At 42.3% G+C, this 16,493-nt stretch overlaps 1 protein-coding gene across 3 annotated transcripts in view; it reads left to right on the top strand.

Moving 5' to 3' along the window:
- LOC125462539 (MICAL-like protein 2) overlaps nucleotides 1-16,493 on the top strand; it is an 88,003-nt gene that overhangs the window by 57,960 nt on the left and 13,550 nt on the right. For all 3 annotated transcript variants that reach the window (XM_048552678.2, XM_048552680.2, XM_048552679.2), the window contains exons 8-13: nucleotides 5,489-5,985; nucleotides 8,115-8,212; nucleotides 9,210-9,336; nucleotides 12,921-13,011; nucleotides 14,662-14,735; nucleotides 15,941-16,055. In XM_048552678.2, the coding sequence (XP_048408635.2) occupies nucleotides 5,489-5,985; nucleotides 8,115-8,212; nucleotides 9,210-9,336; nucleotides 12,921-13,011; nucleotides 14,662-14,735; nucleotides 15,941-16,055 (1,002 nt within the window). The remainder of the gene's footprint in view (nucleotides 1-5,488; nucleotides 5,986-8,114; nucleotides 8,213-9,209; nucleotides 9,337-12,920; nucleotides 13,012-14,661; nucleotides 14,736-15,940; nucleotides 16,056-16,493) is intronic.

The raw sequence follows: 16,493 nt of genomic DNA, 5'->3' as shown, positions 1-16,493 counted from the left end.
AAATGTCTTGAGGGTTCCCATCTCTACCAGTCCTTTAGACAGTGAGTTCTAGACACCCATAAGCTCTGGGTGGAAAAAAAACACTCCTCCTTATCCTAAAATTATTTTGCCTAGTTATTGCCCACTTTACTGCTAAGAGACATTTCTTCCTATCCAGCCTAAGCCCTTTACAATTTTGTTTACCTTAATCAGGTCCTCTTCTCTGCTCTAAGGAAAACAACCCCAGCCTTTGTAATCTGTCTTCACAGCTGGATCATTCTGGCCCCTGAATCTCCTTTCCAGTACAATTACATCTTTCCTGTAGTGTAGTGACCAGAACTATACACACTACTCCATATGTAACCCAAATAACATTACGCACAGCTCAGTTGTAACCTCCTTGTTCTTATAATCAATACCTGATTAATAAAGGCAAGTCTGCCATATGTTTTCTTAACCACCTTCTTTAACCTGTTCTGCTGCCTGCAGTGTTCTATGGATATTCATGTCAATGTCCGTCTGATCCTCTGTAATTCACAGGGTCCTACCATTTCTCTTGCCTCATTAATCATCCTTAAATGCATCACCTTACACTTTTCAGGATTAATTCTATTTGCAACAGTTCAGCCCATTTGACCAGCCCATTTCTGTGTCATCTGCAACTGCACTGATCATGCCTCCTATATTCATGACTAGATTATTGATGTACTCAACAAACAACAAGGGACCCAGCACTGAGCTCTGTGGTACATCACTGCTGAAAGGCTTCCAATTACAAAAACACCCTTTGACTATCACCCCCTGCTTCCTGCCACTTTTTTTTTGTCAATGTTAGATCCAACTTGCCAAATTGTCCCTGATCCCCTGGGCTCTTACTTTCTCAAACAGTTTGCCTTACGAGATACTGTCAAAAGTCTTACTGAGGTCCACGTAGACTATCTCAACTGCATTAACCTCACCTACACACCCAATCACTTCCTGGAACAATTCATTTAGATATTTTTTGACACGATGTCCCCTGTCGAAGCTATGTTGACCATCCTTGATTAATCCTAAATGGGCATTAATTCTGTCAAGAATTTTTTTCCAGATTTTCTATTGGTGATGTTAAACTCACTGGCCTATAGTTTCCTGGTTTATACCTCGCACTGTTCTTGAATAATGGTTTTATCTTGCTGTCATGTAGTCCTGTGACGCCTCTCTTGTGGCCAGAGAGGATTTGAAAATCAGTGTCAGAGCCCCTGCAATCTCCTCACTTGCCTCCCAAGGCAGCCTGGATAAGTCTCATCTAGGCCTGGGAATTTATCCACTAGCAAGCCACTAGAACTATACCGCTTCCTCCTTCTCAATGCTAATTTGTTCAAGTATGTCACAGCCCCCTGTCTGAGTTCTATACCTACATTCTCCTTCCCTGTCTGTGAATACAGATGCAAAGTACTCATTTAAAACCTTGATGGTGTCCTTCTGGCTCCATACACAGATTGTCACTTTTTGTCCCTAATGTGTCCTACTCTTTACATGATTAGTGTTTTGTCTCCAAAATACTTATAAAAACATTTTGAATTTTCAATAATGTTACCTATCAGTGTCTTTTCATGTCCCTTCTTCAACCTCCTAATAATTTTTAAGAAATCCCCTGCACTTTCTATATGTCTTTAGGGCATCTGTTGTTTTGAGGTGTCAGTATCTACCATAACTTCCACTCTTTTTCAAACCTGTTAATCAATTCCGTACATTCCCTGGCATCCAGAGTTTTTTGACCTGTTGGTCCCACCCACTCACCTTTACAGGAGCATATGGGCCCTACATTCTCACTGTTACTTTTGCAAATGTCTCCCTTCTCTCTAATGTGGATTTTTCTGGAAGTAGCTGCACCTGGTCCATTTTGGCCAAATCTTGTCTTGTCTTATAAAAATTGTCTTTCCCCCAATTCACAAACTTTATTTCGAATCCATTTTTATTCCTATCCATACTTACCTTAAATCTTGCTGAATTATGGTCACTATTACTTCCATGCTTCCCTACTGTCCCTTCTGTACCCGGGTGGCTTCAGAGAACAAGCATAGAATGCCTGCATGTCACTGTAACACTTTAAATATGGCAGGCCTCACAAAAAGTGGAATATACCAGAGAGGTAAATTGCCATATTACAGAACAATATAATTTATTCTTCTCAAAATTGTACCTTTTATTTGAATCTCGTGGTTGTGCTTCCTTTTCAACAAAATGTGGAAGTGGATTCAGCACTGGTAGGGGGAAGGTGATGTGGAGAGGATGGGTTTTCACTGACAACACTGTGGCAATCCTTATTAAAGCTTTATTTGAAAGAATGTTAGCTTGAATTCCCAAAAAGTGCAATGTGAATCCAATGTTCAGGGAATGAGCTAAAAGGCTATAGTCTCAATCTGTAGATAGATTAATTTTATGTTATAATACTGGCAAAGTAATCTGACAGCTATGTACTTGCTTTATCTCCTGCATTTGTAGTATATGTGCTCTAATCAACACTTTACTTTAATACTAAGCCATTGAGTCAGGTCCTTATGAAAGGTTGATGCCTCACTGTTCTGTTGTCAGCAGTCAGATTATGCCAGCCATTGTAGAAGTTTGCTTGCTCGGTTATAATTCCTTGCTTTAGATCTGGAAAATATCCAGAGTTATTTTATTCCCAGATATTTAAATTTGGAATCAAAGAATCACATAGCACATAAGGAGTTTGCAGCCCATTGTGTCTGTGAAAGCTTTTGGAAAGGGAGATCCAAATGTTCACATTTCCTTGATCGTTCCTTACATCCCTGCTTATATTTTCCCTTCAGAATCCTTTTAGAAGTTGCTGTTGAATCAGGCAGTGATTTCCAGGTCATAACTCAATACTCCAAGAAAAAAGTACAAAACTGAGGGACAGAGAAAGATCAGCTGGAAGGCCTACTCAAAAAATGGCTTGGATGGCCATGTACACTATGTATCGACTCAGTAGTTGGAATTGTATTTAATTAATCTAAAATTGACAGAACAATGGAGAATCTCACTACTCTGCAGAAATATTTCCTTCTCTCTCTCGCACGGTCCATAGGAGGCAAACATCACATGTTACAGAGTAAGACTCCATTAACTGCATTTTTTAACACTTCATATGAACATGCTAAAAATGAGGAATAAAAGTTGATTCACTAGTAATATTAATTCAATTGAACCTGCACCCTTAGTACTGCAGTGACAATGCTCATCTAGATCTTGTGCTCAACTCTTTGGCAAAGGGCATCAGCTTTCAGCTGAGAGTGAGTCACAGTTTAACGTTTACTGTTGTCATTCATTTGAACAGGACCCAACAGTTCATTGTAACTGGATCATTCCTAAATCTGAAGGGATGATAGGGTAGGCTTTGCTAGATTGGAATTTACTTTCTAACCATTCTCTTAACACTGATCTGTAACTTGGTGTTCTTGAAATGGAGTGGTACTGTGTAATGTCCTGACAGCTTCTGTTTGAGCAATGAATACTGTTTGCATTCCTAATCCAAACCTTGTTTCAAATTTCTGGGTCAGTTATGTAGAAAGGAACAGATTGATTCATCTCCTTCCCAGCAGACCTATTAAATCTATGTAGGTTTTGTTCAAAAGCTTCTGCCAATAGACTCGTCAATCCTTTCAGGTTGATTTCAAGGGTGGAGGTGTGAGGTGTGAGGTGGGGGTGGTTCCAGGTGGAAGATCATGTGACTAAAGCTCCAGGATAACACTAACCAGAACTGGAGACTCTGTCCTAAGGTAGTCAGACACATTCTGAGCCACAGAACATGATGGATGGCTCTATTAGTATGAAGGTCACTGGTTCAGAACTTTCTGTGAGTGTGTGTGTGTTTGGAACCCTCAATTCCAGGCATTTTGTAAATCTCTGAGGTCATTTAGGGGTTAATTGTAGCTATTTGTATGTTGCTGGCTCCAGGTTAGAAGAACTGAGCTTTAAATTACGAAGGCTGGGATTTTCCGTCATTGCGGTATGGATAGGCATTATTCATGGGGATCCTGGGGAATCCCATTGTAGCAGATTTCTGAAAGAAGTGTCCTGGAAATTTAAGAATCCTCTGTCAGCTCTTCTATGCCCAGAATTCTCCAGAAGTCTCCATTTAAATTGGAAACTTTGAGTTCGGATGAAATTAAGTAAATAGTTACTCAGGAAAAGTTGGACCATTAATCATGTTGTCTATCTGTTGAGGAACAATTCAATAGAGCCCATACTTAACTCACACCTCCCGAGCTACTCGTTGCCCAGACCAGTTACATCTCCAGATCCTGACCTGATAGTCTCTTCTCTCCTCCATGAACTCTACACCCATTCCTTTCTCAATCCTTTCACATGCTGCCCACATTCTGCCACTGCAGATGTAAGCCCCTTCTCATCCTCAAGACACAACAGCCTTTCCCAAACTCTGGTCCTGATGCTCCCCTCTCTCCCTACCTCCAGACTGATCCTCCCTCTGAGCAGTCTGGGTTGACACTCCCGTCTCTTGCTGGCACCCCTCTTTCTAGCCACTGGACTTGATTAGATTTCCTCTCCCCCGGGAGCTGACCCCATCTTCCGCTGCACTGCATCCACTTTACCCTTGTCTGTCCTCCACCCCTTCCCCTGCACCCAATCTGGAATGCCCTCTATAACAGCATTTTAGATCTACCTACTGAAAATGGGCTGGAAAGGGTCAAGAAAGAAGCTCATTATCACCTTCTCAAGTGCACTTAGGGATGGCCGAGCCAGTGATGCCCACATCCCATGTGTGAATAAAGAAAGAAGAATTGCCTACCCTCCTGGCACCCTACCCAATTAGTATCCTATTTTGCTGGCACTCTGACACCCTATTCAAGTGGCACCCTACAGACCTGGCACTTTAACCAACTACCCTCCTGGCAGAATAACCTCACACTTACGTTATGTGCTTAATCTTTGATAGCAGCTGACAAAGGGCCTGTCTGTGATTCTGGACTTTTATGTTTTGGAATACAGAAGCTGACTACTGTGAAAAGGGAGTGTGGTTTACTTTCCAGTTCTGCGCAACCGTCAGAACGGAAATAGAGCTATGTGTTTCTGATGCAGTCCTGATTGGAATCTTCTCTCAGAAATGCGGAACTTTCTCCTGTAAAACAGTAAGCGGGAAGGTTGCAACTCCGAGGAAAATCCAGCCCTAGTTTTCTTTTCTGTTTTTGGTCAGATTGTGTAGAAGCAAGGTAGTGGAAATCTGAAACTCTTTCCCAAAAAGCTGATGAGCTCAGGGGTTATTTGACATATTTTAAACTAGGACAAACTGGATTTTGTGAGGCTTGCAGTTTCAGGGTTATGGAACTAAAAGGTGATGGGAATTAATGTCGAGATGGAATGGTGAGACAGACTTCAGCTGAATGATGTTCTCTTGCATCTAGATTCCTACAGCGAGTTGAGATGTGTGCAGTGTGATTTGACACCAGATGTGTGAGTTATTTGAATTTACATAACCGTGCTAATCGAATATTTTTGTTTTTAGCTTTGGATCGACGGACATCAAACAAACGCATAGTTCATCCATTAACGTGGACATTAAAAAACCAAGTGCATTTGGCAACACAAGTAACACTCCCTCTACACCCAAGACAGCTGCAGGTAGCAATTGGACTCCAAGTTCAACCATCACAGGCACTGGGAAACAGGTAGAGGTAACATTCTCTCTCCATAATTCCAGCAACACAACAGTCTCCACCACTTCTCTTTCCCCTGCCAAAGAGATATCTGGTACAGAAACCAAAACGTTCCACTCCACACAGCAGAAGAGGGTGCTCAAACCGGGCATGGAACTGTTGGCAGGAGTAAAGGATGGCCTCCAGTCTCCAACAGACAAGAGCCTTGCCGCAGTGTCTCCCTTTGAAAAGGACATGAGGAGTCCTCAGGGTTTTGGGAGCAGCCATCAACCTGCATTAGACCGGGTCATGGAGGAATCACCAGGGAGACAGAGCTGGGTCCAAGGCAAATCAGCCACTGAGACAGGTCAGTATGTTCCTGCACAAATTCTATTGCCAGAAGCGCCACCTCAGCTAATACTGCTTTGCATTCATTACTTTCATTATGCCACAAGTACAGATTATAACAAAAAGTCAATTTGATGATGGAGCTAATCTGCGCATTAAAATTGGCATATTTTGGTAATATTTCTTAAAGCACAATGTCGACACCTTTGATCTTCAACAAGACAATCATTGGGGAAGCTATTTATTAACAAATCTAATTTTCACACTTAAATCTCTCTCTTTCAATGAGTACAGTTCAGATTTTATAAGGTATGCCTGACGTTTACTGTATAATTAAGCTGTGATAATTATGCTACACATTTTACTCAAAGCGATGCTATGTCACAGGATTAAAGGAAAAATCAGAGAGCCTTGATTGCTTTTGTGTTATTACTCTTGTTGAATGAAGATCATGTTGGTTACTAAGGAAACCTCAGGCCCAGTAAAAAGCTCAACAACAACATTGCATTTATAAAGCACTTTAACATAGTAGAAACCTCCCCAGGAGCGATTTTCAAACAAAATTTGACATCAAGCCACAAGAGGTGCTGCAACAAATGAGGAAGCATCTAAGGTGTGTCTTGAAGTAAAAAAGCATTGCAGTGAATTATGGTGAGAAATTTGGTCAAGAGAGCTTGTGGCATGATTAAAATTAAGGAGATGAAGAGGACAGAATTAGAAGGCAGTAGAGACCTTGGGAAGACTGTGTAACTGGGAGAGATTACAGAGATAAGTGGGGAGGGTGATGTGCAAGGGCAAGAAAAATGGGTCAAATTGTAATGCTTTGTTGACCTATTCTCTTCCAATCTGGCAGGATTCACTGGAACTGGAAGAGGTCATTCTGCAGCTTGATCTTGTTCGGCTGTTCAGTGACATAATGGTTGCTGTGTATCTTGATTCCTTCACCCTACCTTGGTTCCTTTATTCCGAAAAAAAAAGCTAAGATGAGGGCAGTTGCCCTCGGCATCCAGGCAGCATTTGACCAAGTATTACATTAAGGGACTCGAGAAAAACTGAATTTGATGGGAGTCATGAGAAAACTCTCCACTAGTGGAAGTCCTGCTGAGCACAAGGGAAGATGGTTTGGATGAGGTTGCAAGGGAAGATAGTTGTTGATGTTGGAAGTCAGTCAAAAATCATGCAATGGTTACGATTGGCCCTAGCCCTAGGTTTTGGGGTGAGAAGGGTGTTGCAGTTTTCCAGTATCGTTATACAGAATAAATGATTCCCGATAGCATCCTAGAATTGTGAATTTTGAAGTTTTGTGCAATCTATGCTTGAGGGAATATGAGACTTCTCATCCCACCTGACTTCATTATTTAACTCTTTAGTCCCAGTATCAATATATGCTTGGATTATTGTGTTCAATTCTGATTGCGACATTGTAGGAAGGGTGAGGAGGGTTTGGAGAGGATGCAGAAGAGGATGCTGCTTGGATTCAAGGATTTGAGCTATAAGGAGAGGTTAGAAAAATTTGAGTTGTTTTCTCAGGTGTAGTGGAGGGTGAGGGGAGACTTAATAGAAGTCTATAAAATTATGAGATCCATGGATAGGGTTGACAGTCGGAATCTTTTGCCCAAAGTTGAAATGTCTAAAACTAGGGGGCATGCTTTTAAGGTGAGAGTGGGGAAGTTCAAAGGAGATGTGAGGGGCTAGATTTTTACACAGGAGCAGGAGTCTGGAATGTGCTGACAGGGGTAGTGTTGGAGGGAGATACATGAGGCGTGTTTAAGGGACTTTTAAATAAGAACATGAATATGCAAGGAGTGGAGGGATATGGAACAAAGGCAGGCAGAAGGGATTAGCTTAATTTGGTGTTATGTTCGGCACAACAGGGTGGGTCGAAGTGCCCATTCCTTTTGCTGTACAATTATATGTTCTATGACAGGTGAATCAGGGCTGCATCCATTCCAAGGCAGATGAATCCTGCCCTGAGGTGCTGTTCCCCAACTAAAAGCTATCAGCCAAATAAAATGTGAGCAGAGGTTTATATGACTCATCACTTTGTGTTCTTTCTACCTTGAGATTTGTGTGATGTTATCGGATGGGATTTGATGGGATGATTTCTTACTACACTGGTTCTGAAGTAGCGTTGGTTTAATTTTACAGCAAAGTCAGCGAGAGCAAAATTCTTTGAAAGCAACTACGTTCCAGAAGATTCCAAGGAAAGCCAAGGTCATGGTGACTCTACCACTACCCCTGAGAAGGTGAGAGTGAGTGAATGAGGAGGGAAGTTCACTCCATAACAACATGAATAATGTCTTAAAAATTAGTTCATGTATTACCGGCCTTACTGGCTAGGCAAGCATTTATTGCCCATTCCTAATTGCTGTTTCAGGGGGAATTTAAGAGTCCACCATATTGCTGTGGGTCTGGAGTCACACGTAAGCCAGACCTGATGGGGAATGGCAAATATTTTTCTCGAAAGGCCATTAATGAGCCAGATGGGTTTTTGCTACAATTGAAGTGGTTACATGGTCACCCTTAGGCTGGCTTTATTTCGAGATTTTTATTGAATAGACATTTCACCGTCCATCAAGATAGAATTCAAACTGTGTCCCATAAAGAAGAACATTATTAATAGAATAGCGTGAGGTTGAGGATGGGAGGGAATGAGAGAGGGTGGTGTTGGGGTGAAGAGTGTCTGTGTTAGTACGTTCGTACCGGGGTCACTGTATTTAATCTTGTCATTCCCATTAACAGCCCTTTTCATGTAATCTGTGTTCACTCATTCTTATCCACAGTCATTGTATGTGTGTACATTCACTGGTTGACTTGTATCCTGCGGTGTGCTTATCACCGTTCCTTCCCATTGAGGTAGTGTTAGCGAGACTGTCTGAGGGCTTTCATTTTATCCCGACGACATACTGCTTGTTATAGTATGTTCCTTTCACTGGCCTTGGTCTTATTGAAATGGAAGCAAGACATTAGCCACGTGGGTCAGTGTATGTCACAAATAATCAAGCAGCCATGTCTGATCTATAGACAATTGACCAGGGTGGAAGCAATAGAGACGGAAAGAGAAACGTTTTTCTGAGTTTAAGTTTCTTAATTCCTCCCTGAGAAGGCCAATCTTAGTTGCCCTTGAGAAGATGCCACTGAGTTTTCATTCACAGAGAGAGCTAGCTGACTGTGGGAACAAATTTGTCCATTTGTCAGTCTTCTTGTCTGCATTTCATTTGAACTCTGAATTTCACGTTGCAGAGCACCTCCAGTCAGCGAATATCAGAAGAGGACATTCGGAATGAATTACAAGATATCGGGAAGAAGTTGGATGCACTGGAACAGAAGGGGGTCGAGCTGGAACCTCAGCTTCGGAGCTGTGAGGGAGGTGGGTGTTTGAGGCAAAGCAGGACCTGGGCTGGGCCCCTATGCCCAAGGTTGGAAATGGAGGTTGATTGGATTTTTTGTGCAAGAGCGTTAAGAGTTAAGGTACAGATCAACAATAATAGAGTTATGTGAGGCTTTAATGAATACTTCGCATGAAAATTATTCTGGGAGTGGTAGAGAACTGAAGGTCAAATACAAATGAGAAACTAGGGATATTATCATCAATCAAGAAATAGTACTGACGTAATGAATGTATTTTATGACATCAAATGCTTTGCATCTGATGAGCCAAATGCTAAAGTTTAAAAGAAGTAGCTAGAGAAATATTGGCTTGATCTTCCCTAGATTCTAGAACAGTCCCCATCAATTTGAAGGTAACACATGTAATTCCATTATTCAGTAAAGGAGAGAAAGACAGATAAAACTGGGGCCTATGGCCTAGCATTAATCCTGAAGTTGGGCAGTGCTGTTTTGAAGCAGTGAAAGCTATAGTGACAGGACAATGTTTAAGAAAAGCTTTAAAGATTCATTGATAACTTACCACAATGCTTAAAAAAACTTACCTTTCACTGTTGCCTAATAAGCTGTAATAAATTTCCTGACCACTGAAAATACCAATAGCTGTAATTATAAGCACTCAATATCTCTTGAGCTTGTGTAAATAAATATTGTGAAAATGACTTAAATCAAAGGGCCATAGTTGTTCATCAAGCAGAGGCTCGGGTGTTTTTAACTGAGAAATAGTTGCCTCAGCCCTCAGCCTCTTTCCTAGCAATTGTTGCATGGAGCCAATGATTAGAGGGCTGGAAACAGGTCAGAGAGCCTTCGGGCCTATAGCGTGACCTGGCCTTCCTCGGTAGTTGCTAACCTCTCCATGGAGGAAGCCATGTGGTTAAGTGTCGGAAACCTGGCAGAACCTCAGGCGGGTATGCATCCTCTATAGTCTATGCAAAGCTGCTCATACCCCAGTATATCTGCCATGTGTTTTTCTAATCTTTGCCAATGCCAAACAGACAACTTGCAATCATGACCTGATGCCCAGTAATATTTAGTATCAGGAACTTCAGCCATCACAGCTTCCTTCAGCTGTCATGATATGTTTATGCTATACTCACAAAACAGTATCCACTTTTCTCAATGCCTGTCCTCATCACCACCTGGGTGGGTACAGCTGAGCTGGTGAGTGAGGAAGAGATGGGGCATGGTGCATCCTCTGCAATCTGAATTGCAGGCACCCGTAAAGGAGAACTAAAATAAGCATGTTGTCATTGCAGAGTCTGTGAGCGCAGCACCGTTTCTTCTGTGATCCTCAGTGCCCATTGTAGCAACACCACTCATTGTAGCTGCCTTATCACAACAGCTTCACCTCCCTCCTCCCCAGCAGTCTGGAACGATCTTCCTCAGTCAGCGTGAGGGCCTTGACATCGGGAATCTCTCTGTCCATAACTTCAGGCTATGTGTCTGATTGTCCTGTCGGAGAAAGTGGAGGTTTAGTGAGTTGACAAATTCGAACTGAGACCTTTGTCAACATGCATCCCTATTATTCATACAGGAGCATCGGTGTGTTTGGTTGTATCCATTCATTCGTTCTGCCATACAGTCTTGACATTTATCAGTCTGCCTCCCCCACTCCTTTGGATGAATTGAAGGAGGTCATTGATGCGTTTACAGCACCAGATGCAGCATCTTTAGTGGACCCTACAATTCTCAACCTTCCCTGTGATTTCCATCCAGGCTGCTTTGACAAAACCCTATCGCAGGAAGGGTGTCATTTACCACCACTAATAAAGAGCACTTTCCCACCCTCTGAAATTGGGAAATGTATTAACACAGGTATTAAACTGAAGTATCTTGCACATGCTTTTATAAAAATTTCAGAAATCCAGCATGCAGCTACACCTGACAATTAGGAAAGTCAAAAACATATCTACCTTTGTCACAGTGATTTGGAATGTAATAATAAAGAAGTCTTAACATGTAGTTATAAATGCCATGTTATATAGAGTCCTGAAAGCAGTTCAGATCTCCAAAGGAAGGATAAAACAAACTTGAAAAGACCAAACATGAGGCCAATTCCTGAAATGTGGGGATTGTCCAAAAGGGAGACATTGAGTAGATTAGGCTTCAATTTCTTGAAATTTAGAAGAATGAGGTGATGTCACTGAAACATAGAGCATTTTGAAAGCATTTGAAGGGATGGATGCTGAAAGAATGTTTCCCCTAGCTGAGGAGTCTAACAGGAAGAGTCACTTCACTATCATTTGGATCCTGAGGGAATTCAATGATATGGAGATTGTACAACAGTCAAGTAGAGGTTGGTGATTAACCATATATATGCTGAATGGAAGAACAAGCTTGCAAGGCTGAATGGCCTATGTTTATTCCTATCCAAACCAACCATGGAAAATGGAAGAGCAAGCTAGTGGAAGTGAGGTTTCATTGAGTCTGAGCTTTGCTGCTTGGGAATCTGAAAATGAATTGTTGGAAAGTTGAAGGTCACCACGTCAATAAATGCCAGCTATTAAAAAGTGAGGCTGCTTGGCCCAAGTCCTAACTCATTTCCTACCCTCACAGGCCCTGCTTTGAAGGCTATACTATCAAACTCAAGTCAGTTACACACCCTTCTTGTCACCCTGCCTTTTTGATACTATGCTGTTATGTTAAGCAGGTTGGTAAGACACTCACAGGAAAATAACTAGAATTGTGCTTAAATACAGAGATTAAGCAGTGGATTTGAGGGGTGGGGGAAACACAAATAGCTTCCTCATTCATGAGGTCAGTCATTTTGGGAGGGGATCAGGGACATTAAGGGCCCCAGGCTTGAATGTTCTATTTTGTTTGAGGGCTAGATGGGTTTTCTTTGAGTTTCACGAGAAACTTAGGGCCTCCTTTGACTCTGAGTCTTCTTCATCCCTGACCTTAAATAGTCCTTTGCTCCAATTGCCTGGATATGTGTTGCATGGGCCCTCCTGCCACCCAACTTCCCAGCCTCAACCCTTACTGGCCACCAGGCAGCCAGGGTTCTGATGGTTCCTGGTTCAAGAGTGAAGGGATCATAGTCTCAAGATCAGGGATTGGCTATAAAGGACAGAGATGAGGAGAAATTTCTTTACTCTGACAGACGTGAATCTTTGGAATTTGCTCCCCGTGAGGTTTGCAGATGCTCAGTCAACAAGATGCAAGACAGAGATCAGTAGATCTTTGGGCATTAAGGGAAACTTGGGATATTAAGATTGGGTGCAATTGAATTAGGAGATCTCCCATGATTTAATTGAATGGTGCCACAGTTTAGAGATACTGAGGCCAAATGTCATTTTTCTACTTCTGTTTTGTATCTGTCTTCGCTAGTGGCACCTTGTGGGTGGAGCAGGCTTTCTGAACCAATCAGTATTTCCGACTGACCAGTGTGTAGCTGATGTCCTTTGTCATATAAGGTGCAGATTCCCAGTGAACAGCCTGGTGTGAGCCTTGGACAAACACAGCTTGTGTGGTTTGACAATTGCATGCTTGTGGATTTCTGTTGATTGTCACCACCTGTTTTTAGAAATTCTGGATTTTTTTTTCCCTTTTATTGCACACAAACAGACGAAAATGAGGACGAGTTGATGGTGGAGTGGTTCAAACTAATCCATGAGAAACAGTTGCTGATGAGACGGGAATCTGAGCTCGTTTACATGTGAGTAGTAAGTGGATGGGAGCAAGGGGGGGACTGGACTCAGGCAATTTCAATACTACACATTGTAACGGATACCCTGCTTACCCAACTCTCCCTCTCTCCCTGGCAGAACTCTCTTTTCCAACCTTTCCAAGCCTTCTCACCCTACCTTCTTGACTTTCCTCCCTTCCTTTTGACACTTGGAAAAATCAAGTCTCTTCTTTCGCAATTAAGCAAATTATAAGAGCAAGGCATTTAAATGTGCGATAGGATGGAACAAATTGGATTGAAACCTACATTGCAGTGATGAATAGAATAGGGGTATATATAAGATGAAAGAAAAGGCAGGGATGGAGAATAGGAGAAACCTTTCTGCACTGAGGATTGTGAGGAAATGAAGTGTACAGTTAGTGTTTGGAGTGAGGTCCAAAGCATTATTTAAAAGCAGCTTTGATAATTAGTTGAAGGAAAGGGTAGACACCAAGCAGACGTGTGGGGTTAGGGTACTGGACAAGTGGAAGATAAATTCCACCATGGACTGTATGGGCTGAATGTCCTGTTTCCATGGTTCAATTCTGTATAATTGTCAAAGGAAATCCCTGCCTTCCCAGAGTGGTTGCCTCAATGCTTCTCTTCTTCTCATCTGTGGAAACTACTTGGTTACTTCTTGGCTGTCCATACAATGGTGCTTGGTTCAGCTAGTTTCTGTATTACCCTTTGTATGAAATAGCAACTGCAAGATTTCTTGCTTAAATGTTACATAGAGTGCACACCAACAGATCAAATAGTTCAAGCTGGTATTTATGGAGGCTGAGGGGTGACTTTTTAGAGGTTTATAAATCACGAAGGGTGGGGTGAATAGCCAAGGTCTTTTTCCCCAAGATGGGGAGAGTTCAAAACTAGAGGGGCATAGGTTTAAGGTGAGAGGGGAAAGATTTAAAAGGGGCCTGAGGGGCAACTTCTTCACACAGAGAGTAGTGCGTGCATGGGACAAGCTGCTAGAGGAGGTGGTGGGGAAGGGTACAATTACAACATTTGAAAGTCAGCTAGATGGGTACCTGAATAGGAAGGGTTTACGGCGATTTGGACCAAATGCTAGCAAATGTGATTAGATCAGATTGGGATATCCTGTCGGCACAGATGAATTGGACCGAAGGATCTGTTTCTGTGCTGTATGTCTCTGAACTCCAACAGGCTAGCTTCCAACATAATTTGTCCAATCTAATCGTCATATTCCTCTTGTTCTTTTCCCCTGCTATATTTAGCTAGCTTTCCTGTAACTGCATTCAGTTCTTCCCCTATTGAATGTATTCAAGCGGCAGCTAGATATAGCACTTAGGGTGATTGGGATCAATGGTCATGGGGAGAAAGCAGGATTAGGCTATTGAGTAGGATGATCAACCATGATCATGATGAATGACTGGGCAGGCACAAAGGGCCGAATGGCCTCCTTCTCCTCCTATCTTCCATGTTTTTATATTTCTGTGTTAATGAACAATTTCATCAGTTTGAACAGCAAACTGCATCTATCACACCGTTGACCATGGCCATATCCCCCAAGACTCACCCCCACCGGGAATATGCCTGTTGCCTTTGAATTTCCTTTCGGCTTTTGCTCCTGAGTTCAGGTATGAATTGGCACAAACACTGTACCTTTGTTTTCGTTGACAGATCAAAGCAGCAGCACCTGGAGGACCGTCAGGGTCAGATCCTACAGGAGTTACGAGTGTTGATGGAAAAAGCAGGTTAACCTGTTCTTCCTCTCACCCATCCCTTCCTCCCACCCCAAGCCGCACCTCCATTTCCTACCTACTAACCTCATCCCACCTCCTTGACCTGTCCGTCTTCCCTGGACTGACCTATCCCCTTCGTACCTCCCCACCTATACTCTCCTCTCCACCTATCTTCTTTTCTCTCCATCTTCGGTCCGCCTCCCCCTCGCTCCCTATTTATTCCAGTTCCCTCACCCCATCCCCCTCTCTGATGAAGGGTCTAGGCCTGAAACGTCAGCTTTTGTGCTCCTAAGATGCTGCTTGGCCTGCTGTGTTCATCCAGCTCCTCGCGTTGTTATCTTGGATTCTCCAGCATCTGCAGTTCCCATTATCTCTGATACAAAGTTGACTTTTGCACCCTTTTGAATCAAGACTGTTGCTGCTGGAAAGAGACGAACACCGACCTGTGTTGATACTTTAACAATGCGTGCACTAAGGATTGAAACACTGGATGTTAGACCATTGAGTAATGGACAGTGGGCCAGCCCACCTTAAAAAACAGGACTGTCCTGTGCAAAGCTGGATGTTTGGTCATGTTAACTGCACAGCAGCAACAGCCCCCTTCCCTTGACCTCCAATGCTTTTTCCCCTCTACTTTGTCATAAACTGTCAAATTTCTAAATTTTTTCCAGTTCTGCTGAATGATCATTGATTTGAAATGTTCCCTGCTTCATCCTGCGCAGGTGGTCCCTGACTTATTGAGTATTTCTCCATTTTATTTGTAAGAAACTATCTGTGTTGACAACTGTTCTAATCTGACGAACCTGCCCTAAAGCAGGGTGCTGGAAGCTCTTTCAGCTGTCAAAGACACATTTACCGAGCTTAGCTAGATCATAGGCTTGTGTCAGAGAAAAGCCATGCGATAGTCCAAGGAAGCTTTTGAAGGAAATTCTTAAGGAGCTGTGACTTCAAATAAACCTTCCATTTGTCTGTCTCCTGTTCAAATGACCTATGCTATTTAAGAAATAATGCTGTGAATTAAACTGTTCCCAGAGACTAAATTAGAAACTGAACAATAATTAACAGTAACTTTACATATACAAGATCTTTTAATGTAATAAAATGGCCCAAGACCTTTCACAGGAGTGTGACTGAAGTAAAATTGGTCCCAAGGCATGTAAGAATTTATTAGGACAGCTGACCAAAAGTTTTCTCTTTCTGATCTGTTGTCGTTGCAGAGGACAGTAAAACTGAGCGAGATCACCTTCGTGAAAAGGAGCTGATGGAAGAGCTATTGAGAACAGTGGAGGGCAGGAATGAAATCATCGATGGACTGGATGAGGACAGAGTGAGGTATGAGATGTGCAATCCAGATTCCAGTATAGGTGTCTGACTTTCAGTGAAGATGTTGTTTAGTGAGGAGTGGGTGCTAGGGAATATCCAACTTTTCTTGCTGTGCCAGAATTGGGAAGGCAGAAATATTAGCATCAGGAATAAGGTCAGTTCCTGTGGTGAATCTGCCCGTTTGCAATGGAGAACAATGCCACAATGTCCCCAATCTATTCTAGCTCAAGAATTGTATCTATGGTATATTGATTCTACGTAGACTATTTAATTCAACAACCTTTTCTATTAATTATCACCTAGCTCTTATTACCTTGTTTGGTCAAAAAATTGCCAACTTCCTCATTTTCACTTCTAAACTTTGTGTTTTGACCCTTCTCTGTGATGTGGATTTTAGGGGGTTCCTGACCACAGTTACCTAATATAGGCAGTTGATGATTTGTCGGA

This window comes from Stegostoma tigrinum, chromosome 23 (assembly GCF_030684315.1).
Source record: "Stegostoma tigrinum isolate sSteTig4 chromosome 23, sSteTig4.hap1, whole genome shotgun sequence".
Lineage (NCBI taxonomy): Eukaryota > Metazoa > Chordata > Chondrichthyes > Orectolobiformes > Stegostomatidae > Stegostoma > Stegostoma tigrinum.
This window is presented reverse-complemented; position numbering and strand designations above follow the sequence as displayed.